The sequence below is a fragment of the Bos indicus x Bos taurus genome, chromosome 1 (assembly GCF_003369695.1).
Source record: "Bos indicus x Bos taurus breed Angus x Brahman F1 hybrid chromosome 1, Bos_hybrid_MaternalHap_v2.0, whole genome shotgun sequence".
In the NCBI taxonomy this organism is placed as follows: domain Eukaryota; kingdom Metazoa; phylum Chordata; class Mammalia; order Artiodactyla; family Bovidae; genus Bos; species Bos indicus x Bos taurus.
The window spans coordinates 80,176,310-80,198,849 of NC_040076.1; the positions used below are offsets into that span (position 1 = coordinate 80,176,310).

Sequence of the window (22,540 nt, forward strand, 5' to 3'; positions counted from 1 at the left end):
ATAGTGCGGTACAGCTTCCGCAGGCTCGTCCCCACAAAGAAGGTGGACCTGCGGGATTCGAGGCCCCGTATTCACCTCCCCAAGCACCCTTGCGGGTCGGCTCTCGGAGCCCTCCCTGACCCCAGCCGCTAAGCACCCGAGTTCGCGGCCCCAGCGTCTCTTCCAGAAGGCCGTGCTCAAGTTCACTTGCCTGCAGCCTCGAGTCGGAGGGATGCGCGAGAGAAGGGTGGAGCTTTACTTACACCACCGCATTCATTCCCATCCCACCCACAGCGTACCCGGCTAGGAGGACGCGGCTCCCTTAAGGCTGGGCGCGCGCGGCGGACCGGAAGTGACGTGCCGTGCGGCGTATTCCCGCCCTGCCCTTCGCCGGCGGGAACTCAGGCTGCTGCTGAAGGCGGCAGCTGTTAAGTGTCCCCGCTCTGCGCTCGGGGGTTCCTGGGCCTGAGAGTCTCAGCTTGGGGGACGGAGCTAAGACTTCGTGACCACCTCGCCCTTTCCTTGTCCCGGAAATCTCAGGAACGAGCCGGCGGCGTCCTCGCTCTCGATACGAGCGACTGAAAGGCCCAGGCACTGCCGGGGAACACGCGCGGGGAACCGGGGAGAACAGGTGACCAGCCGGAGAAATTGCGAGGATTACCTTCGCCTTTCTCCATTCTTGCTCCCTCGATGCCCCTGTGATGTCTTCCACCCCTTGCGCACCCCTTGGTGTACGGGTAGCTCAGTCTTATCCTTCAAAGCCCTGCTTTGGATGATACTACAGCCTGTGGCAGGGATGGACTAATCCAACAACGTTGAAAACCTTAGTTTACAGATATTAACACTTTATTTTATTCATTGATTATATACTCCTAATGCTAAGCACAGAGCTTTGTGTTTGCACAGTTCTTTTAACTCAGTTGCCTTATGAAATAGGTCTTTAGGTTCTTTTACAGAAGGGGAAACTGGGTCTGATAAATGGTAATTCAGTCACCAAATCTTATAGAGCATCTATCCTGTGCCAGGCCCTGGAAACACAACAGTGAAAAAAAATTGCCACTAATGCTGGGGATTTTCAGGCAAACTATCCCTAAAAACAGCCTTGTGCTGCTTGGGTGAATGTTTACTTGAATGATAGTACTTATCTTCTGGGTGAGATTTTGTAAATTCCTCATGCTTTTCTGCGTTGTTTCGATTTCTTCACATGAGCATGCAATCAGAAAAACAGCTATTTACATTTTAACATCAGTGTCTCCTCTCCCGCAAAAGCTTCTGAAAGCAAGCACAGGCTCTGCCAGTAAAATAGGCTCTTGAGTGGAGCTCTAGGCCCATGAGAAGCAGAGGGTTTTCATTTGTGGTCCTGGTACTCCTCCTAATTTTTGAGTCCATTCTAGGGTCTGAGCAAGAGCTAGGCCGATGACTGTTGAGACCCCTGTACAGTTTGGCCATTAATGCCATTGTACTTAACAAAAAGTTGGAAGGCCTTTTTTCTATAATTCACTCACTGTAAGTAGATTTTAAGTTCCTTTAGTACTTTGGCTTGTTGATGTCCCACTAGTGCTCAGTAGAATGCATTCAGAGGATGCTAGGTCACGGAGTGATGCCCTTCGCATAGTATTTATTGAATGTCTATACGGGGTTAAGTGTGCTTTCAGGCTATACTTCTTCATAATGGTTTCAAAAGAGCTTTTCCCTTTCTGTCTTAGACCTGGTCAGGGTGAAGTAACCATGCAGGCGTTTCTAAAAGGCGCATCTATCAGCACTAAACCACCGCCGACTAAGGATCGAGGAGTAACTGCCACTGCCAGAAGTAGTGGAGAGAACAAGAAAGCCAAACCTGTTCCGTGGGTGGAAAAATAGTAAGAACACGTATTTTTGTTGAAATAATAAATTACTCTCAGACCAGTTTTGAGTCACTTTTTCTGTTTAACTTAGGAGGATGACTTGCCTTGCTTGTGAAGTGAAGTTGCTCAGTTGCGTCTGACTCTGTGACCCCGTGGACTGTAGGCTACCAGGCTCCTCTGTCCATGGGATTTTCCAGGCAAGAATACTGTAGGGGGTTGCCATTTCCTTCTCTAGGAGATCTTCCGGACCCAGGGATAGAACCCAGGTCTCCCATATTGTAGGCAGGCGCTTTACCATCTGAGCCATGAGGGAAGTCCTTGCCTTGCTTTAGTTCAGTTCAGTCACTCAGTTGTGTCCGACTCTTTGCAACCCCATGAACTGCAGCACGCCAGGCCTCTCTGTCCATCATCAACTCCCGCAGTGCACTCAAACTCACGTCCATCGAGTCGGTGATGCCATCCAACCATCTCATCCTCTGTCGTCCCCTTCTCCTCCTGCCCCCAATCCCTCCCAGCATCAGTCTTTTCCAGTGAGTCAACTCTTCGCATGAGGTGGCCAAAGTACCGGAGTTTCAGCTTTAGCATCATTCCTTCCAAAGAAATCCCAGGACTGGTCTCCTTTAGAATGGACTGGTTGGATCTCCTTGCAGTCCAGGGGACTCTTGAAGAGTCTTCTCCAACCACAGTTCAAAAGCATCAATTCTTTGGTGCTCAGCTTTCTTCACAGTCCAACTCTCACATCCATACATGACTACTGGAAAAACCATAGCCTTGACTAGACAGACCTTTGTTGGCAAAGTAATATCTCTGCTTTTGAATATGCTATCTAGGTTGGTCATAACTTTCCTTCCAAGAAGTAAGCGTCTTTTAACTTCATGGCTGCAGTCACCATCTGCAGTGATTTTGGAGCCCCCAAAAATAAAACACTGTTTCCACTGTTTTCCCCATCTATTTGCCATGAAGTGATGGGACCAGATGCCATGATCTTAGTTTTTTGAACGTTGAGCTTTAAACCAACTTTTTCACTCTCCTCTTTCACTTTCATCAAGAGGCTTTTTAGTTCCTCTTCAGTTTCTGCCATAAAGGTGGTGTCATCTGCATATCTGGGGTTATTGATATTTCTCCTGGCAACCTTGATTCCAGCTTGTGCTTCTTCCAGTCCAGCGTTTCTCATGATGTACTCTGCATATAAGTTAAATTAAGCAGGGTAACAATATACAGCCTTGACGTACTCCTTTTCCTATTTGGAACCAGTCTGTTGTTCCATGTCCAGTTCTAACTGTTGCTTCCTGACCTGCATATAGGTTTCTCAAGAGGCAGGGTTGCCAATTAGGACTTCCCTAGTGGTCCAGTGGCTCAGACTCCGTCCTCCCAATGCAGAGGGCCCAGGTTCTATCCCTGGTGGGGGAACTAGATCCTAAGAGCTCACATGCCAAAGCAAAAATCAAAGATCCTGTATGCTGTGGCTAAGACCTGGCACAGCCAAATAAACAAATACTATTTTTTTTTTAAAAAATCATCTTTAAAAGAAAATCACCCAATTGTATAAGTCATAGAACCTTGGAACTGAAATGTACCTTAGAATACTCTAGCTCAATTCACTTATTTTCTGCATGAACTACAGCCTTCTCTGTTACTGAGGTCTGTAGTTTTGGGGGCTGAGATACAGCAGTGAAGAAAACAAAGTTTCTATAAGCTGATCATAAGCTCTTAGGAGTTTTGCTTAAGTCCACATAATCTGTTCCTCTTTTCATTACTGGTAACTGGAAATTGTTGAGCTTTTGTTTATACATTTTTGGCAAAAACAACACGATGGGGCTATTAAATTTCAGTCAGTTAAGTGATATTATAACAAGTAGTTGTAACCCCTAGTGTACCCTCAGTTATTACCAAAGAATTGCAGATTACTTAAAGCAAAGTAAGGCCTTCATAAGTTTTGTTTGGCATCAATAATGGTTTTAAAAGTTGGAAATTTCACATAAAAGTCTAGAATCTTTTCATTAAATAAATTACACAAAGGTTAAAATCTAGATTTTCAGCTTCTCAGGAGATTATGCAGCACTGTATTCAGGTTCTCACCTGAAAACACTTAAATGGAATACTGCTCATTCTGGAAAGGTAGTATGTTCCTCACTTCACCATAGTCCCTACTAGTGTCTCTTGTCTTAAACTTGAATTTTTCACTCTTGTTATCTGCCTGGACTCTGCAGGTATTTGAATATGAAACCCTGGTTTATAATACATACTGGTTTTCTAAGGTAACATCTGACATAAATTCTTTCTGGCGTTGGCCTGATTACTTAGAAAAGTATAAATAGAAAAGAGCTTTTGATTAGTTAACTAAGCACTAAAGCATAACCTTAGTGTTGGATAACTTAGGTTAACATCATTAGTTACGTAAGACAAAAGTTATACTTGATATTGATTAAGCTTATTTTGTCAGTGCTCAAGTGAATAGGTATGTGAATAGGTATGCATTTTTTGTGCACTTAGGTGATAAAAGAAATTGGTTTTAACCAATTAACAACACAGTAACATATATGTAACTGTATTAGCCATAATTGTTATCTATTTTGAGGTTGCTAAATAGGTCTCTTTTCAGCTTAGGTGCAACGAAACATGTTACTTACTAGGCAAGTGTTAACTTTACATTTTGAACCAGTTGGCATTTGTGATGTTATAAAATAAAATCATATTGCATAATTTTTGTAAGCACAACAGATGGAAACAGTGCATCTGGAACAGTGAGGAGTCACTTAATTTCATTCCTAAGTATGTATTTGCCTGAAGTGAATACAGACAGGGTTTCCATATCCAGTTATGAAAGTTTCTCATTTCATTACTGATATGAGAGAATTATCATTGGTATTTTAGCAAAAGGAAAGACTTCTGTGGCTACTGTAATATACTAAATAAGTTTTTTTTTCCCGCCCACAGTCGACCAAAATGTGTGGATGAAGTTGCTTTCCAGGAAGAAGTGGTTGCAGTCCTTAAAAAGTCTTTAGAAGGAGCTGATGTGAGTAGCATATGCTGTCTGGAGTCCTAAAGTCATTGGGAGATTTGAGAATTCATTCACTCTCTTCCTTCCTTTATAGCTTCCAGTCCCTTTTAAATACTATTCTGTATATACATAGTAGGCCCTTTATTACTATTTGTACAGTGGAGGAGTAGTTCAACAAATATTTGTTGAGCATCTCTTCTATGGTGGCATGGTTATATGGTACACAAGTAGAGACCATTAAGCAAGATAGACTGGGTCCCTTTGCTCATGAGCTTTCATTTTGGTGGGGAGATAGAATAAACATGTAAGTACAATAAATGAGAGAATTCTGTCCTAGAGGAAATCAACCCTGAATATTCATTGGAAGGACTGATGCTGAAACTGAAGCTCTAATATTTTGGCCATCTGATGTGAAGAGCCTCATTGGAAAAGACCCTGATGCTGGGAAAGATTGAGGGCAAGAGGAGAAGGGAGTGACAGAGGATGAGATGGTTGGATGGCATCACCAACTCAATGGGCATGAGTTTGAGCAAACTCCAGGAGACAGTGAAGGACAGGGAAGTTTGGCGTGCTACAGTCCATGGTTTGCAAAGAGTCAAAAACAACAGCGACTGAACAACAATAGGTACTATGAGGAAGAGTAAAAGATTCTTTGAAACTATGATTGCTCACCTAATTTTAGGATTTGAACTCTCAATACAATACCAAAAAAAAAAGTGTTCTGTTTACAGCATCATGTTACCTGCTGTGATATAGGATAAAATGTCCTTGAGTGAGTTTACAGCATCATGTCACCTGCTGTGACATAGGATAAAATGTCGTTGAGTGAGTTGCATTTTCGATTAATTCAGAGACAAGATAAACCCATGTGAAGAATTAGGAGTTTAAAATTGTATAAGGCAAAGTGTTATAAGAGCTTAGTGGAGGAAGGGAAACAGTTGCAGAGGATAGTGTGATGTGGTTTTTGCTGTATTCTGACAGTTTTCTTCCTTCCTCTCAACCTGGCTGTTTTGAATTAGAGATTCTTTAGGTTTTGATGCCATTGTTCTCTTCCTAGAATTACACTGCAACAGTATATATTTGAAAGAAGTTATATTTATAAAACTGTTGAATCTTCTTCACTAGTATTTGTCTTAATTTGATCCACATACCTTTAGCTTTTAATTTTATAATGACATACAATTTAAATTGCATGCTAATATTTACACAGATTGCAGGACATGATGTTTTTTAATTGCTATGATTCATCAACTCCTTAAAAAAATGAAGTGGGATTATGATCCAGTTCTTGACTTTATGGCATCTAATTTACAAGGCTGAATTAAGAATTTTCTTCTTTAACCGCTTGTTCAATAATTTGTGTTTCTTTTCAGATTTAAGTTTTTTGAAACTTAGAGTTGAAGTAATTTTGTAAAGGAAATTAAAATGGATAACCTGTATAGCACAGGGAATTCTGCTTAATATTATATGGCAGCCTGGATGGGAGGGGAGTTTGGGAGAGAATGGATAATTGTATATGTATGATTGAGTCCCTTACCTGTCCATCTGAAACTGTCACAACATTGTTAATCAGCTATATTCCAATACAAATAAATTTTTTTTAAAAAAAGACTAAAGCAAAATAATTCATTCCTTCATTTACACTAAAGAATATTAAAGTAGAATTATAAGAGACTTTTTTTCAGAAATCAATTTTTAGAACTGATATTGCATGTACAGTCCTTGAATGCTCTTTATGTATATATTATCAGACTATTACATAATGTAAGGCTTCATAATTTTACTGTATTGTAAAGAATTTAAAGTATTGTATGTAGTAGTTGACTGGATGAATCATTACAACTACTGAAGTAGTTGGAGCAAAGTAAAAATGAAGTCTTAAAAATGAAGATGGCTGGGAGATTTTGTTTTTGTTTTTAAATAGGGAATCTCATAGTTTGTATCTTAAACTGTATGTTACCAGTGTAACAGTAATAGTTTTTTAATATATTTATGTATTGGTTTATTTACTTCGCACATACTGAGTACTGCAGGAGATACTGAGAACATAGATGTGAGTAGAACAAATAAGATTCAAGCTTTCCATATAGTGAGGTGAACAGGTATTTTAAGTTAAACCCAACAGCTAAATAAATAACAATAAATAATTGCAAATTACATCAAGTGCAACAGAGACCAATGGGAGAATAACAGAAGAGACCCTCCTTAGATTGGGTGGTCAGGGGAGGCGTCTGACTTGTAGTATGGGAGGAGTTGATAAACAGAAGAACGGAGTCAGACTTCAGCTCATGGGGAAGTATATGTGCAAGCCAGAAAGTGCTTAGCTGTTGGAGGCCATTGTGAGTTGGAATCTAGGAGAGAGGTGGTGAGAAAATCATGGACATCCTTGTAGGTTATAGTAAGCAAGTTGATTTGGGGATGTGTTTTGCTTTTCTCAGTAGAGTTTGAACATGGTGAATAGCTTTAAGTAGCAAGTAGCATGGCATCTGATTTGAGTGAGGAATGAATGGATGGGAAGAGGGAGGACGGGGCAAGAGTGGAAGCAAATAAACCTCACTGCTTAGTTTCCTATGTGCAGTGGTTGCCGTACAGGAAAGGACATACTGAAGACTGTAGTTTCACAGAGAAAGACAAATATCATACGATACAGCTTATGTACAGCAATTAAAAAAATATATACAAATGAACTTACTTACAAAACAGAAACAGAGTCACAGACTTAGTACACAAACATATCCTTACTAGAGAGGGGAAGGGTTAGTAGGTAGATGGGGAGTTTGGGATTGACATGTACACACTGCTATATCTAAAATAGAAAGCCAACAAGGACCTACTGTATAGCACAGGGAACTCTGCTTAATATTCTGTAATAACCTAAATGGGGAAAGAATTTGAAAAAAAAGACACATGCCTATATATAACTGAATCACTCTGCTGTACACCTGAAACTACCAATTATATTCCAATATAAAATCAAAAAAATTTTTAAAGTATACAGTTTCATAACAGTACTTGTTAGAATTTAGTACATTTGTTAATCTGTACCACAGATGAGTTGACTGTTTGATAGGAGCCAAGCCAGCTAGATTTAAGGTTTATAAGAACTAGTTATTTAATCTTATCCTATCTTCTACTGGTGAAATATATGCAGACATCCCTACAGGCGGGGTACATAATCATGATGTGGACTACTGTGTGACAATAGATGCTTTTTATTTTTAATGTTTCTATTCTTGGAACTTTAGCTCATGGAAAGCCCCAGTATGCCATTTTCATTCCTTTTTCCTTGATATTGGCCAAATCCAATTTGGTCAGTGTCCCTTTTGAACCAACTGACATCTTTATAAAATATAAAATCTTGCCCGGTCATGAGTTCAGATGTGAGATAAGGAACTGACAGAAGCTCAGGATTTCATTCACAAATAGGAGGTTTTTAATTCCAGCTTTGAAAATCCCACCTAAGTATTAGATTAGATATAGAACAATTGTAAGTATTGATTCAGTTTAAGATACTAGAAAGACATCTTTGGGAAAAATGATAGTGTTTGTGAAAAAGCAGGATTTAGTAGTATTATTACTGTAATAGCAGTTATATTAAGAAATCTTTGTTTTCAGACATATATGCCCTATTAAGGAAGTCATTGTACTCTTCCATAGACATTTTCAGTCACTTTTAACCTGGGTGCATCAGAATATAATTTTTTTAAAAATAAAATCTTAACTTCTGCAGCTCCCTAATCTCTTGTTTTACGGGCCACCTGGAACTGGAAAAACATCAACTATTTTGGCAGCAGCTAGGGAACTCTTCGGGTAAGTTGAAATCTCTCTCTTTCTCTTTTAAGACGACACTAAGAACCTCTGGTACTGCTTTTCTTTCTCTAAAACTTTGCACTTGGTTTTTCTGTGAGTTTGTTGTTGGGTTGTTGTTCAAGCGTTTGAATGTACAAGGAGCCTCGTGATTTTTTTTCATCACTTTAAAACTCATTGTCATTTTGGAGACTAGAGAACCCTATCTGCAGTCATGCTGATAATTTCATTACTCTTAATGGTCATGTTCATGTCTGTGTCATAGAATTTGCTGTTTTGATGCTACTGATGTGGACCACCCCTTCTTGAGTTCTTTCTTGCTCTGGACTTCCCAGGGCCTGCCTCTAAAGTGGCTGGGCCAGCTTCATGCCCTCAAGTATCCTAAGTGTAAGCAGAGTGTCCTAGTTGATGCAGTATGATTCCAGGTACAGCAGAAAATCTCTGTGAGCCACCTTCTTAGAGTCCTCTTCCTAGACTGACTGTGTTTAGCTTAGCCAGCTGTTACAGTAGGGGGGGCTGGAGCCCTGTATTTAAAGTTAAAAGATATATTTCAGCCCCTATATGGTATCCATGCAACATGCACCAACATAACAGCAGCTATCTTTAATTTGTCCAGGATTTTAATATCAGGCATATGGCCTAAGGGTACATTTGAAATCCTACACATGAAAATAATTAGATGCCTCTGAAACCACCAAATACGTAAGGATAATCAGTTCTGTTGAGATGTCAAGGAAGACAAAAGGGGAAGCTGCTCTGAACCTAGTATTTTGACAGCAACATTTGTTTTCTCAAGAAAATTTTAAAGGAGCTTTTTTGATTAATTCCACAACTCAGATCCAGTCTGAACCATCCTTAGCAATGCAGTCATAAAGAAGCTGTTAAGTATAGTTTACTATTAGTTGTTCTAGAGTAAGTTTTATATATATATATATGTATGTATGTATGTTATGTGTATATATACACACACACATAGAAAAATAACTAGAAGGAAGTATTAAAACAGTGGTTTAGCAGGATATGCCAGGTGTTTTTATTTTCTTCTAAATTCTCAGATTTTCCTACGAAGAGCTACTTTTAATAATTTTTTTAAAAGAACTAAAAAGTAAATAAATAAACTTCATATTTGGATCCAGTAGTTTTCCTTATAGCAAGATACTTTTTGGAAAGAATTCAAAATATGCTACATTGCACCTTCATTTTAAATTGTAACATATTTAAAACTAAATGTTTAACAATGGAAGGATGTTACCAGTCTTAGGTTAGAAAGTCACAGCTATTAAAATGATTTTTACAGTGTTTATCATGATATGGCAAGATGTTTATGAACAGTACAAAGTGGAAAATTGATTTAAAATTTAGCACAGTATGTGGTATCATCTACCTTTTTTTTTTTAATGTATCAGAAAAAAGCTAGAATGTTAAAAAAAAAAAAAAAGAAAAAAGCTAGAATGTTAACTGTATGACTTTCCAAAAGAGAAAATACAGGACTGTGTGCCTTATATCCATATTGTTAACTAGGTGTATTTTAAACTATTGAAAAATGTACAGATGTTAAAATATGGTTTAAACCTGGTTTACTTATGTGCTCTATGATGTTTCTCTTTTTTTTATTTTAACATAGGCCTGAACTTTTTCGATTAAGAGTTCTTGAGTTAAATGCATCTGATGAACGTGGAATACAAGTAGTTAGAGAGAAAGTTAAGAATTTTGCCCAATTAACTGTGTCAGGAAGCCGTTCAGAGTAAGTAAGCTCACCTTCCCTTTTTTATACCGTGTCTTTTTATTTGTTTAAAATACATTTCTGCCAAAATTTCAACTTTTTTCATATTAGATCATATTATTTAAAATTAGAAATGACTTTTCCATTAGTAACTAATTTTAAGTTATTTAGCTATCAGGGGTTTTTAGTTGATATTTTGTCTAAGGAGTATTCATTAGTCAAATATGGTTTGGTGGTACACTCAAATAAAAATCCTGATTTTTAATAATAATTCAATAGGGATGTTTAGTCAACTGCATATACTCCTTAGGTGGCAAAGTTCAAAGGTTGAATTTTTGGTACCTGGCATATATTTAATTTTATATGAGAGCACACTTGAGAATTTATAGAAAGTGAATGACAGTTTTTGATATCTACCTTGGATTGACAATATATATATATCATGTACTTGATAAGGGACTTAGATCAAGAATAAAGAATTTTTACAACTCAGTAATAAAAAGACAACCCAATTTAAAAATGGGCAAAGGATGTGAATAGGCATTACTCCAAGGAAGATGTTGCTGTTGTTGAGTTGCTAAGTCATGTCCAACTCTTTTGAAACCCCATGGACTGTAGCCCACCAGGTTCCTCTATCCATGAGGTTTCCCAGGTAAGAATGTTGGAGTGGATTGCCATTTCCACCTCCAAGGGATCTTCCCAACTCAGGGATTGAACCTGAGTCTTCTGCATTAGCCAACAGGTTCTTTACCACTGAGCCACCAAGGAAGCCCAGGGATGATAAACAAATGGTCAATAAGCATATCTAAACATGCTCATCAACATCATGAGCCATTCAGTTCAGTTCAGTCACTCAGTCGTGTCCGACTCTATGCGACCCCATGAATCACAGCACGCCAGGCCTCCCTGTCCATCACCATCTCCTGGAGTTCACTCAAACTCACATCCATCGAGTCAGTGATGCCATCCAGCCATCTCATCCTCTGTCGTTCCCTTTTCCCCCTGCCCCCAATCCCTCCCAGCATCAGAGTCTTTTCCAATGAGTCAACTCTTCGCATGAGGTGGCCAAAGTACTGGAGTTTCAGCTTTAGCATCATTCCTTCCAAGGAATACCCAGGGCTGATCTCCTGTAGAATGGACTGGTTGGATCTCCTTGTAGTCCAAGGGACTCTCAAGAGTCTTTTCCAACACCACAGTTCAAAAGCATCAGTTCTTTGGTGCTCAGCTTTCTTCACAGTCCAACTTTCCCATCCATACATGACTACTGGAAAAACCTTAGCCTTGACTAGATGGGAGAAATGCAAATCAAAACCATGTTGAAATACCATTTACACCCATGTAGAATGGCTATATGGAGAAGGCAGTGGCACCCCACTGTAGTACTCTTGCCTGGAAAATCCCATGGATGGAGGAGCCTGGTAGGCTGCAGTCCATGGGGTCACGAAGCGTCAGACACGACTGAGCGACTTCACTTTCACTTTTCACTTTCATGCATTGGAGAAGGAAATGGCAACCCACTCCAGTCTTCTTGCCTGGAGAATCCCAGGGATGGCAGAGCCTGGTGGGCTGCCGTCTATGGGGTCGCACAGAGTCGGACACAACTGAAGTGACTTACAGCAGCAGCAGCAGAATGGCTATAATCAAAAAGACAGAAAACAACTGGTATTACAAAGGATGTGGAGAAATCAGAACTCTTGTACATTGCTGGTTGTAATGTAAAATGGCACAGCCACTTTGAAAACAGTTGGCAGTTCCTCTAAAAGTTAAATATGACCCAGCAATTCCAGCCCTACGATATGTACTGACAGGATATGAAAATATATACACATGTACACAAATGTTTATAGCTGCAGCTTTCATAATAGTCAGAACATGGGGAAAACCCAATATCCATCAACTAAAGAATGGACGAATGAAAGATAGTATGTTCATCCATTTGGCAATAAAAGGAATTGAAATATGAGTTACAACATGGTTGAACCTTAAAAAACATTACATTAAGCGAAAGAAGCCAGTCACAAAAGACAGCATATTATGTTGACAATATGATTCCATTTGTGTTAAATGTCCAGAATAGGCAAACCTGTGGAAACAGAAGGTAGAGATTCCTGATTGCCTATGGCTGGAAAAGATGGGAGAGAAGAGAGATGACTCCTGATGGGCACAGGTTTCCTTTTGGAGTGATGAGAACATTCTAAAGTAGATTGTGATAATGATGTGTGAATTAACTCCTGTGTATTTCTCTGAATCAGTGGAAAGCCATGTCCTCCTTTTAAAATTGTGATTCTGGATGAAGCAGATTCTATGACCTCAGCTGCTCAGGCAGCTTTAAGACGTACCATGGAGAAAGAGTCTAAAACCACCCGATTCTGTCTCATCTGTAACTATGTCAGCCGGTATGTATATTGCCCTAAAGATAGATACCAGGGAGCCTTACTTTGATAGCCCCTAACAGAGGAAAAAAATGTTTCAAGGTTACCCTTAGTTTCCCCTTCATCAAATCTTGTTCTTAATTATTTGGGGGAGTTTTTGTAGACAATGACTTGTTTTTTTCCAATATTTTACAGAATAATTGAACCTCTGACCTCTAGATGTTCTAAATTCCGCTTCAAACCTCTGTCAGATAAAATTCAGCAGCAGCGGTTACTAGACATTGCTGATAAAGAACATGTCAAAATTAGCAATGAGGTAATTACTGTTACTGTTACAGCTACCGTAAATTAGTAATGCCTTTGATGAATGCCTATGAAGAGGCCCTTTCTGAAAAGTCAATTTTGTATTGCTTCAATTTCTGATGCCAGTTGCTCAGCCAAAGGTAAATGAATAGCTGGAATGTCTAGGAATTACAGGTTCAGCCTTACTGTTGCTATTAGAAATTTATTGTCTGTCAATATTGCAGACTCAAAGCTGAGGCAGATTTCATACAGACTACAAATTCTTCAACAGCAAACCTCTGCATAGTCATTACTAATACTTCTGTGCAAGAATTAGGTATGATGCAATTCTGGTAGTGATAGAATATATACACCCCTTATTCATTGTAACAGAATTTAACCATAATTTATGTAATCAAGGCTGTCTCCATTAATCCTGCCACTACAGAATTGACATTCTCCATTAAATTCATCCTTAATTGGCCATTACAGATTAAGAACAACTTTTTTCTCTTTAGGGAATAGCTTATCTTGTTCAAGTGTCAGAAGGAGACTTAAGAAAAGCCATTACATTTCTTCAAAGTGCTACTCGACTAACTGGTGGAAAGGAAGTCACAGAAAAAGTGATCACAGATATTGCTGGGGTAAGAGCACTGGGTATCCTGAAATTATTGTAGTTGACTTTTTTGTGACTTGACTTTACTTCAGCAACTAAGAGTGCTTATTATGTGCTGTCTATTCAAGCTGCTTCAACAAATGCCATAGACTGGTATATAAACAGAATTCTCAGTTCTAAAGGCTGGGAATTAAAGTGCCCACAGAGCCAGTGTTGAGGACATACTTCCTAATTCAGACCCATTGATACCTCCCTGCATCCTTCTATGGTAAAGGAATATTTTCTAAGGGCATAAATTCAATTTGCGAGGGCTGCACTCATGACTGTAATCACCTCCCAGTGGTGTCACCTCCAAATACTATCATGTTTAGTCTGTAGCTTATAGTAGTAGCTAGGGAGTATCAGAATGCAGGCAGGGATGTGGCAGTTAAATTTTAAAGGGTGGGCCCTCTCCAAGGGGTAAGTGACTAAAGGAATTCTCTGGTGCCACACCCTTGTTTTCAGATAGTCCTTTCCAAACTTAGCTCAACTGATCAACTAGCTCTGTATTGACATCTTGGAGAAAAGATTTTGTAAATGCCTTCCTCTGGTTATATGGCAGTGCCTGATCTTTATGCATTGGTGTGCATAATCAAGGCTGGACCTACCTATCCAGCTACAAAACATGTGCTGCCTGAAGCATTTAACAGGGAGTAGGTACAAGACTGGTAGAGAAGTCAACTGTCTTCACCCAGAAACTAATTCTTTTAGGTAGTACCAGCTAAGACAATTGATGGAGTATTTGCTGCCTGTCAGAGTGGCTCTTTCGACAAACTAGAAGCTGTGGTCAAGGTAAAGTGACTTTACTAGCCTTGGGGAAGGGTGAAGGGATAATAATGCTAAAATATATACATTTTGGTTATAGGACTTAATAAATGAGGGTCATGCAGCAACTCAACTTGTAAATCAACTCCATGATGTGGTGGTAGAAAATGATAACCTTTCTGATAAACAGAAGTCTATTATTACAGAAAAACTTGCTGTAAGTAGGCATTTTCTACATTTCAGCACAACATACACACCACACCCACAAAAGGGCAGTTTTACTTACAATGTTTCATTTTCTTGTAGGAAGTTGATAAATGCTTAGCAGACGGTGCTGATGAACATCTGCAGCTGATCAGCCTCTGTGCTACTGTGATGCAGCAGTTAACTCAGAATTGCTAAAACTATGTTCAGTATGTATTTCATAAACAATTTATAATAAAAATAACCAAAGCACCTTTAAAGTGAATATACAATTTATTTAACATTCAAACTTCATTAAGACATGTGCAATATGGCAATTTTACTGGGGGTTTAACCCTACCTAGGATGATTGCTTGCTGGGGCTTAGCAACAGGGTCCAGTTCACACTTAGCACTAATTAAATACTTTATTGAATAAATATAATACCAAACAAAATGCATTCAAATGCTAAAAAAAAAATCAATTTTAAAGGCCTTTCTATTCAGGCTAATGACAAACACAATAAAGGCAGATATGCTAGTTTAACATAATTGGCTGATTTTATACAGCACTTATATCTTTTAGTCCACAAGTATATTATTAAATGATAGAGAACATCTAATACAACCATTTCTACAGAACTAGGAAATAAATTTCTAAGAAAGAAAGATTTTACAGACCCCATCTTTTATACCCACCCCAACAGTCTAACTCTAAAGAGGATAAAGCCAATGCCTTTCCTCACAAGAGCTCACGACTAATGTCGCTTTGCTATCAAAATCTGTATTTCTGATCCGTTATGAGCATTGAGACAAGATTCAAATATTCCCAACGAAAGAAGCACAATGCACGTTGTGATCGCCTATTCAGCAACAGCGAGCACTGCATTCAAAACTATCTCATCCCAGGAATTAAATAAGGTCGGCCACATTCATTGGCATTTCCTCCACTGTAGTATTGTAGAAAGTCTCAATGTCACGAAGAATCCTCTTGTCTTCTTCAGTAACAAAGTTTATAGCCACACCTTTCCTCCCAAATCGACCCCCTCTGCCAATTCTGTGTGAGGAAAAGAAATCAGTCATTAGAATACATTACTTCTCACATGCTGCATGAACTACTGAACATGATGATCCACTTGTTAACCATCAGCTGCTGTTTACTTATCAAGGTTATAGTTCGTGCTTCTAATTGGAGCACTAGCTGCTCATCAATATCTAGAGAAAAAAATCTTCCTCTGCAGTTAGTGCCAAAAGGATTCAAGGCTTGTCTGGCTGCAAAATGAGATTTCATCAGGTGTTTTGAGCATTACTTTTTTTTTTAAAGCAGATGACAGTATTGTGTTTGGGGCAGTGAATTTAAAGCCCATACCAAAGTGGGCCAGCCAAGAGCAGATGTCGGCCTGGGACAGATGTAAAACACCAGGGATAAAACAAAGAAGTTATGTAATCCATTTCGACGCACTCCTGGAACTGTAAACTGCAAATACAAATGCTTTAAGGTTAACTATTGTCTGAAACTTAACAACTTTTTCCAGTGGGAAAACAAGTATTTGGTATGGTAACCCAAACTTATCACTGCTTTTTTGCTCAGTTTCACACGTTGTAACTCAAATTACTCAAACGTGTTACCTCCAAAACATCTCTCTAACCTTCCTGATAGAAACCAGACAATACAAACCACCTAACAGGCTAATATACAAAATGCCTTAGCTGGAGCATGTTAAAATATCAAATAATCATGACAAAAAAAAAAACAAGTATAAATACCGACTCGCTCTTTATTCAAACAGTGTGCTGTTTCGCTTATGATTCCACGTCCTAAATTACGTCAACGCCGTTTCTGAGTGCCATCTCGTCATCAACTGCTGCTATCGACTCCTGTATTTTTTAAAAAGTCTTTTTTTACATCATATAACAAAGTACAATTCAATTTACTTAGGGATAAAGCCACTATAACTAAACCAGGGACTGCTCAAATTGCTACCAGACAACACCAAGAAAATCCCAACTATAGAGGAATCACCAAGAAATCACATGGACACAAGAGCATCACTAAAAATAAAGCTCAAAAGTAAGACCAACAGATCTAAAACAACCTGATCTGTATACTGTGGAGTCCACGATTTGGGCAACATTCACAACTGTTTTCCCACTGTGTATAATCTTCCCAAGTACAGTTTTGATTATATCCTACCAAGTCACTGTCTTAATACTTAATTCCCTGATTTGAAGTTACCTTTCAGACAATTTAGTCAGTAGAAAAGCAATGAGTTACACCAATACATTACTAAGTCAAGATGCCATCTACTCACCTGTGAATATAATTTTCACGATTGGTAGGTAGATCATAGTTTATAACCAATGACACTTGTTGCACATCAATTCCACGAGCCTGAAATACAGTGATAATGATGTTCAAATTCTATGTAATACAGGGGCTTCCCTGGTGGCTCAGCAGTAAAAATCTGCCTTCAGTGAATGAAGGAGATGTGGGTTCAATTCCTGAGGTCCCCTGGGAAAGGAAATGACAACCCACTCCTATATTCTTGCTAGGGAAATTCCATGAGCAGACGAGCCTGGTGGGCTACAGTCCGTGCGATGTAGGCCACAAAATAGTAATGAACTATATACTAAGTAGTATAGCTCACTGTGGAGCGTGGCCTTCTTTATTCTCCCAAATAGCCTGAAGTTGGTAAAGGCCATTAAAAAACCTTCCCCCAATAACAAACTTTTGGTGGACTAAAAAGAGCATTAAGAGACTTACCAACAGGTCAGTAGTGATCAGAACACGGCTTGACCCTGATCGAAATTCCCTCATGATAACATCTCTTTCTTTCTGGTCCATGTCACCATGCTGCAAAGTAACAAACCTATTAATTCAAGGATCACCAATCAAATCAGTAACTTAAAACTTTATCAACATGTATGAGACCAAGCGTCCCTGGCTGCTACTGGAGCATAGCAGACAGGTATAGTAAAGAAACAACTTTATTTTTAGCAGGGGGAACGACAACACAGCACTTAGCAGCTATATTGTAGTCTAAATCCTGCTTTAGTAGAGGCTTCAATTACCAGTACTAGGTTAGAATACCTCTTACCAGGGCAGAAACTGTGAAGTCCCTGGCATGCATTTTCTCTGTGAGCCAGTCCACCTTGCGCCTTGTATTGAGAAAAATAACAGCCTGTGTAATTGTCAGTGTCTCGTACAAGTCACAAAGTGTATCCAACTTCCATTCCTACAGTATTTCAAAGAGAAAGTAACAGTCACGAACTTTCCAACTTACATTCTTTAAAAACTCATTTATTAGATTGGTCTAATGACATATTGCACCAAATCTTAAGACAAAGGACACTGGACATTAAGAAAGAGGTCCACCCCAGTCTTTACAATCTAGTGCAGTTCCTCTTCTTCTTGTGTAATACTCTGCTAGCATTATTACAAAAACCAAGGCTATCTTGGTTTCTGTAATTTTAGCACAGTGCTTATACAAGAAGGTAAAAACCTAACTTTTTATTTTAACAATTACAAAAATTACCTCTCTTTCAACATTAATATAAAACTGTTTGATTCCTTCAAGGGTCAATTCTTCCTTTTTCACCAAAATTCGAATTGGATCTCTCATGAATTTTTTGGTCACTTCCAACACATCCGTTGGCATTGTGGCAGAAAGCAACACCACCTTAAAAAGATTTGTCACACATAGTTAGCACAACTCCACAATACTCAAGGGAAAACATTTTAAAGTCAAGCACCCCTGAACGTGGAATTATGCCAGACTAAAGTAAGTTATGCATCAGTTGCTGTTAAGTAGGGGGAATGACACAGAACACTTCAACTGTAATAGTGCCTGTGTTTAATCTCCAGCAATTTTAGGAGACTGAAACAAAGCTCACCTGAATACTAGTATTTAATTTTTGGAAAATCTCATAGATTTGATCCTTAAACCCTCGGCTCAGCATTTCATCTGCTTCATCCAAAACGAACATTTTGATCCATTTTGGAGCTGTTAAAAAATACAGTCATGCCATCATATCTAAATTCTCAGGCATACTATTTGCTTTATTTTAATAAAAACTCTACTCATCAGCAATACTTACAGAGATATCTTCTGTTTAACATATCAAACACTCTCCCTGGTGTTCCAACAACAATATGTGGTGCTTCAGCCTGCAGTTTTTGCATTTCATTTCGAACATTGGTTCCACCAATGCAGGCATGACAAGTTGCTCCCATATAATCTCCAAGTGCCAGAATTACCTTTTGGATCTGAAAGCCAAAAGCCTTAATTATTATCCTGCAGAATTACAGGCTTGTGACTAAACTTCAAAAGCATAATGGCAAATATCTGGTCTGCAAATAGCTTTAATTGCATGCACAGCACTTAACTACTTCCAAGCTTAAAATGCAGACCAATCTAACTACCTCAAAATAGACTTCTGTGAAAACATCTTGTGCCTCAAACTTTGAATCCTAATGCCCAGGTATCAGCTAGGTAAAATACTTCCTGCACTATCCTCCACTGTGTAGCAAAGTGTAAGTAGTGATAAAAAAGTAGCAGATTTAGCTGGAAGTTAATATTTATCCCTGAAGGATACTGCGACTTAATAATCTTGGCCTTAATAAAGCCTACAGGTATATTAGCAAGGCTTTACTTCAAAGCCAATAGAGCAGTGAGCTTTGAAAACGCAGCATGCAACAGATGTATCACAAACTACTAAGACTGTCAAAAGAGATTATATCACTGCAGTTTTCATGTTGCACAACTGCATTCAAACTTAAAAATGAAAACGGGTCTAGTCCACCCTGAACAGAAACCTCCAGTTTCTCAATCTGTTACACAACCCTGCAAACCATACCTGCACACCCAGTTCCTGTCTAGCTTTCAACAAAACTCCCTGCATGCATGGACAGTTAAAAGGAGGGCTCTATAGGACAAATTTATACTAAGCTTTAAATTCTTCACAGTTGTGAAACCTGAAACCTATGCAACACGCAAGCAGTTTTTTCAACTACACTATCAATACCTGTTGAGCCAGTTCTCTGGTGGGGGCCAATACTAGTGCTTGGGTCTCCTTGAACTCAATCTCCAACTGTTGCAGGATGGAAATAGCAAATGTGGCTGTCTTGCCAGTACCTGACTGAGCTTGAGCAATCACATCATACCCTAAAAAAAGTAGGATACATATTTACCGATCCCACATCAAACCGTTACTTCTAGTTCACACCATGTATTCCCTTTGGAACATGAATTATGCCCAAACAATAAAAGTGATCAGCAATGAGTATTCTCTTCATTTCAGGTCAGTCCCGAAAGATGATTGCCATCATTTCACTTTAAGGAATACGTATAAGTGCTAGTTTCCCAAAAGGTAATTTCCCCATATTAGAGGGGAAAAGATCCAGGTCTATGTTGAACAGTTAACTCGTTTTTAAGAAGTGTCAACACGTTCTTTTACCTTTAATACATGGAATAATAGCTCTCTGCTGAATAGCTGATGGCTTCTCAAAACCATAAGCATAGATGCCCCGAAGAAGAGACTCCTTTAAGTTCATATCATCAAAGTTATCAACAATCTCATTCCAGTTGCTCTGCAAGTTAAAAAAAAAAAAATAAAGGAATAAATGGGATGAACCAACCCACCTTTCCAAAGTTCCAAATTCCACATCTATTTCTTACCTCGATGACACCATCGGGGTCCATTCCCTCTGGGCCGCCATGTTCTCTGCTGACAAAAATACTGCAGTTAGAGAACTCCCTTCCCCATAACCCCAAAACTGCACATTCAGGGCGATAAAAGCCCTTTCATAACCGGTCTCACCCGGTCGCCCTCCCCGGCACGTGTAAACTTTCCAAACGATCAAAGGAAGATGGTGCCGCAGGGCACAAGACGTACAGCGCGCCCACTCAAAGGTTAGCAACCAGGGACGCCCTGAAACCCTACGGACGCAGGCCCTTCCCCCCAGGCCCGAGCGCCGGGCGCTCCCCTCTCGGCCACGGACCATCTCGCGAGAGCTCCACGCGCCGAGCTCCGCCCCTAACACTGCGCAAGCCGGGGTGATTGACGCGGGCCAAGGCCCGGCAAGGCCTTGCCAACGGTTCGCCGGGAACGTGTGGCCCACCCAGCCCGGCCTCTAGCCGCCGCCGTCCTACCCCTACCCACACCTATCGTCTAACGCTCCCAAACCGCGCGGCTGGCCGCGAATAAAGCTTCGGGCCCCAGTTATACTATACCGACTGCGGACTGCGCCACGGCTTCCACTAAACGCCGGGCTCCGCAGAGGCAGGGGAAACGGCCGCGAATTCAAGGCGTATTTGGGAAAACACACTCTTTTACCACCCCGTTTTCATACTTTTACCCCACAACCTAAGCCCTACCCACCATGGAAGCTTCTCGAAGGACACTGGGGTACTGTACCCCAAGGCAATGCCTAAAACCCAGAATTCCCTGCCTCCTGACCACCTATTACAATCTCCACCGGCGCCTTAGGACCTATACCACAGAGCACCACCGAGGAAGCGCCATACCTGTTATAATCCGCGGAGCCACCAGACATGATCCGAAGAACCACTCAGTGCCGGACTGAAAAGACAGCCGGGCCGCGCCACCCGTTTTTTATAGGCTCGCGGCCGGAACCCGTTTTCTGCGGAGGAATTTTCCTTCGCGCTTCGGCAGCCACAAAATTGAGACCCTAAAGTGCTTATCTCAGAAAATATCCTAAGCAAATCGGTGTTAAAGCCCAAATTAGGTTATTTGCCGATATTACAGGGCTGCTGAGAATCCCAGGACCTTGGGGAAGGTTGGAACTCTTTGCTCTGCAGCGGAAGAATATTGCAGCAAGCGGTGGGCCGACCTCGTTCCAGGCCCGCCCTGTTCCTACGGGGTTTCCGCATCCCCGAAGCAGAGGCAGCTGGGGCTCTGGACAGGACCGAGAGAAGGAAAGCTGGGGCGCCCGGGGCTCTGGGTTCCCCCGGCTTCCCCTCCGGTTAGTGGGGCCAAGCTCGCCAATCCCGCGGCGCTCCGTGCCGGAGGGGCAGACAAGTCTCTACGCTGCACTGGAGGGGACTCGGGTTATTCCGCCTGTTCCCACCAATACCTGACTTGAAGATGAAGAGCCTCCTGGCCTTTCGCCGGAGCATTTAACATCCTGCAGACCCTGACTATGTGAAATTACTGCTTCGGAAAATGTCGGCCACCCAACATGTCCTGGAAGGTCCCGTTTACCGTGTATTGTGCAAGGCGAGAAGAAATTGTGTGCTCTGCACATATCTCTGGGGTAGCCACCTCTATTCTTCTCATGTTGCCTCTGGTCTTTTCTTAATTTCTCTTTAATACAATGCTTATAATATTTTAACAGGCGTGAGAAATGGCAGATAAAATCATTGTAAACTTTTGCAAATATAGGGGTAATATTCCTTGAAACGCCAGAATTTAAATGGATACTTCCTCGCCAGGTACAGCTCCATGCTGCTTTGGAATTACATAGGTTTTGGTTCTGGTCTTTTTTTTTTTTTTTCCCCCTAAAGGTTTTTTGAATTGTAACTGCTTGTATATAATGAATGTTGATTTATTGAAACTGAGAGCAATATAATCCTTGCTGTTTAATTAAGCTCCATGATTCGTAAAGCTCTAGAGGTTTTCCAACTGTAGCCCTAAGCCAGACTCGTTAATAAAAACAAAGAGAATAGTATGTTTAGTCATCTAACTTTAAAATACAGTCCCACTCATACCGCAAGATAGCACGAATACTCAAGAAAATATTTTCTCATTAATTCAGAAGGACGGCCTAAAGTATGATAACTAGAAAAAAAATGACTCAACTTTGTACATTTGTGTATTATATTCAACATAGTTGGTTCTAAATACCTCTTTTTTTTCTTAAAACAATTATTTTTTATAAAGTTATCATGCTGGAAATTCTGACCAAAAG

General features: G+C 40.1%; 2 protein-coding genes and 4 non-coding genes across 10 annotated transcripts; 1 reads left to right on the plus strand and 5 right to left on the minus strand.

The window, feature by feature from the left end:
- The first annotated feature begins 348 nt into the window (after positions 1 to 348).
- RFC4 (replication factor C subunit 4) lies at positions 349 to 14,892 on the plus strand. The gene is made up of 11 exons (XM_027538645.1): positions 349 to 610; positions 1,686 to 1,838; positions 4,761 to 4,839; positions 8,555 to 8,634; positions 10,256 to 10,375; positions 12,607 to 12,750; positions 12,922 to 13,042; positions 13,527 to 13,652; positions 14,375 to 14,455; positions 14,529 to 14,645; positions 14,735 to 14,892. The coding sequence occupies exons 2-11, from the start codon at positions 1,708 to 1,710 to the stop codon at positions 14,828 to 14,830; spliced, it is 1,095 nt and encodes a 364-aa protein (XP_027394446.1). The 5' UTR covers positions 349 to 610; positions 1,686 to 1,707; the 3' UTR covers positions 14,831 to 14,892.
- EIF4A2 (eukaryotic translation initiation factor 4A2) lies at positions 14,887 to 21,438 on the minus strand. Of its 5 annotated transcripts, none has more exons than XR_003510647.1 (12): positions 21,138 to 21,438; positions 20,289 to 20,337; positions 20,068 to 20,200; positions 19,636 to 19,775; positions 18,709 to 18,877; positions 18,505 to 18,614; positions 18,147 to 18,290; positions 17,709 to 17,846; positions 17,375 to 17,464; positions 16,923 to 17,002; positions 16,378 to 16,488; positions 14,887 to 15,667 (listed from the first exon to the last, which is right to left on the minus strand). XR_003510647.1 is itself a non-coding variant. In XM_027538611.1 (11 exons), the coding sequence occupies exons 1-11, from the start codon at positions 21,164 to 21,166 to the stop codon at positions 15,523 to 15,525; spliced, it is 1,227 nt and encodes a 408-aa protein (XP_027394412.1). In that variant the 5' UTR covers positions 21,167 to 21,438; the 3' UTR covers positions 14,887 to 15,522. The 5 variants fall into 5 exon arrangements, 3 of the variants coding, with proteins under 3 accessions (XP_027394412.1, XP_027394419.1, XP_027394431.1); XR_003510648.1 differs by having other exon boundaries at positions 15,024 to 15,667; positions 20,289 to 20,334; positions 21,138 to 21,233; XM_027538611.1 differs by lacking the exon at positions 16,378 to 16,488.
- Positions 17,208 to 17,348, minus strand: LOC113899607. Its single transcript, XR_003512944.1, has one exon. It is a non-coding gene; the product is annotated as a small nucleolar RNA SNORA4 (small nucleolar RNA).
- LOC113899519 lies at positions 17,532 to 17,663 on the minus strand. The gene has a single exon (XR_003512923.1). It is a non-coding gene; the product is annotated as a small nucleolar RNA SNORA63 (small nucleolar RNA).
- Positions 17,931 to 18,107, minus strand: LOC113899727. Its single transcript, XR_003512971.1, has one exon. It is a non-coding gene; the product is annotated as a small nucleolar RNA SNORA81 (small nucleolar RNA).
- Positions 19,878 to 19,946, minus strand: LOC113899742. Its single transcript, XR_003512976.1, has one exon. It is a non-coding gene; the product is annotated as a small nucleolar RNA SNORD2 (small nucleolar RNA).
- Positions 21,439 to 22,540: the final 1,102 nt, after the last annotated feature.

Coding starts and splice junctions, on each gene's coding strand:
- RFC4 (XM_027538645.1), top strand. CDS start 1,708: ATGCAGGCGTTTCTAAAAGGCGCATCTATCAGCACTAAACCACCGCCG. Junction 8,635..10,255: donor GCAGCTAGGGAACTCTTCGG/GTAAGTTGAAAT, acceptor ATTTTAACATAG/GCCTGAACTTTTTCGATTAA. Junction 14,646..14,734: donor TTATTACAGAAAAACTTGCT/GTAAGTAGGCAT, acceptor ATTTTCTTGTAG/GAAGTTGATAAATGCTTAGC.
- EIF4A2 (XM_027538611.1), bottom strand. CDS start 21,166: ATGTCTGGTGGCTCCGCGGATTATAACAG. Junction 19,776..20,067: donor TATTATTCCATGTATTAAAG/GTAAAAGAACGT, acceptor TACTTTTTTTAG/GGTATGATGTGATTGCTCAA. Junction 17,003..17,374: donor TGATCACTACTGACCTGTTG/GTAAGTCTCTTA, acceptor ACTGTATTTCAG/GCTCGTGGAATTGATGTGCA.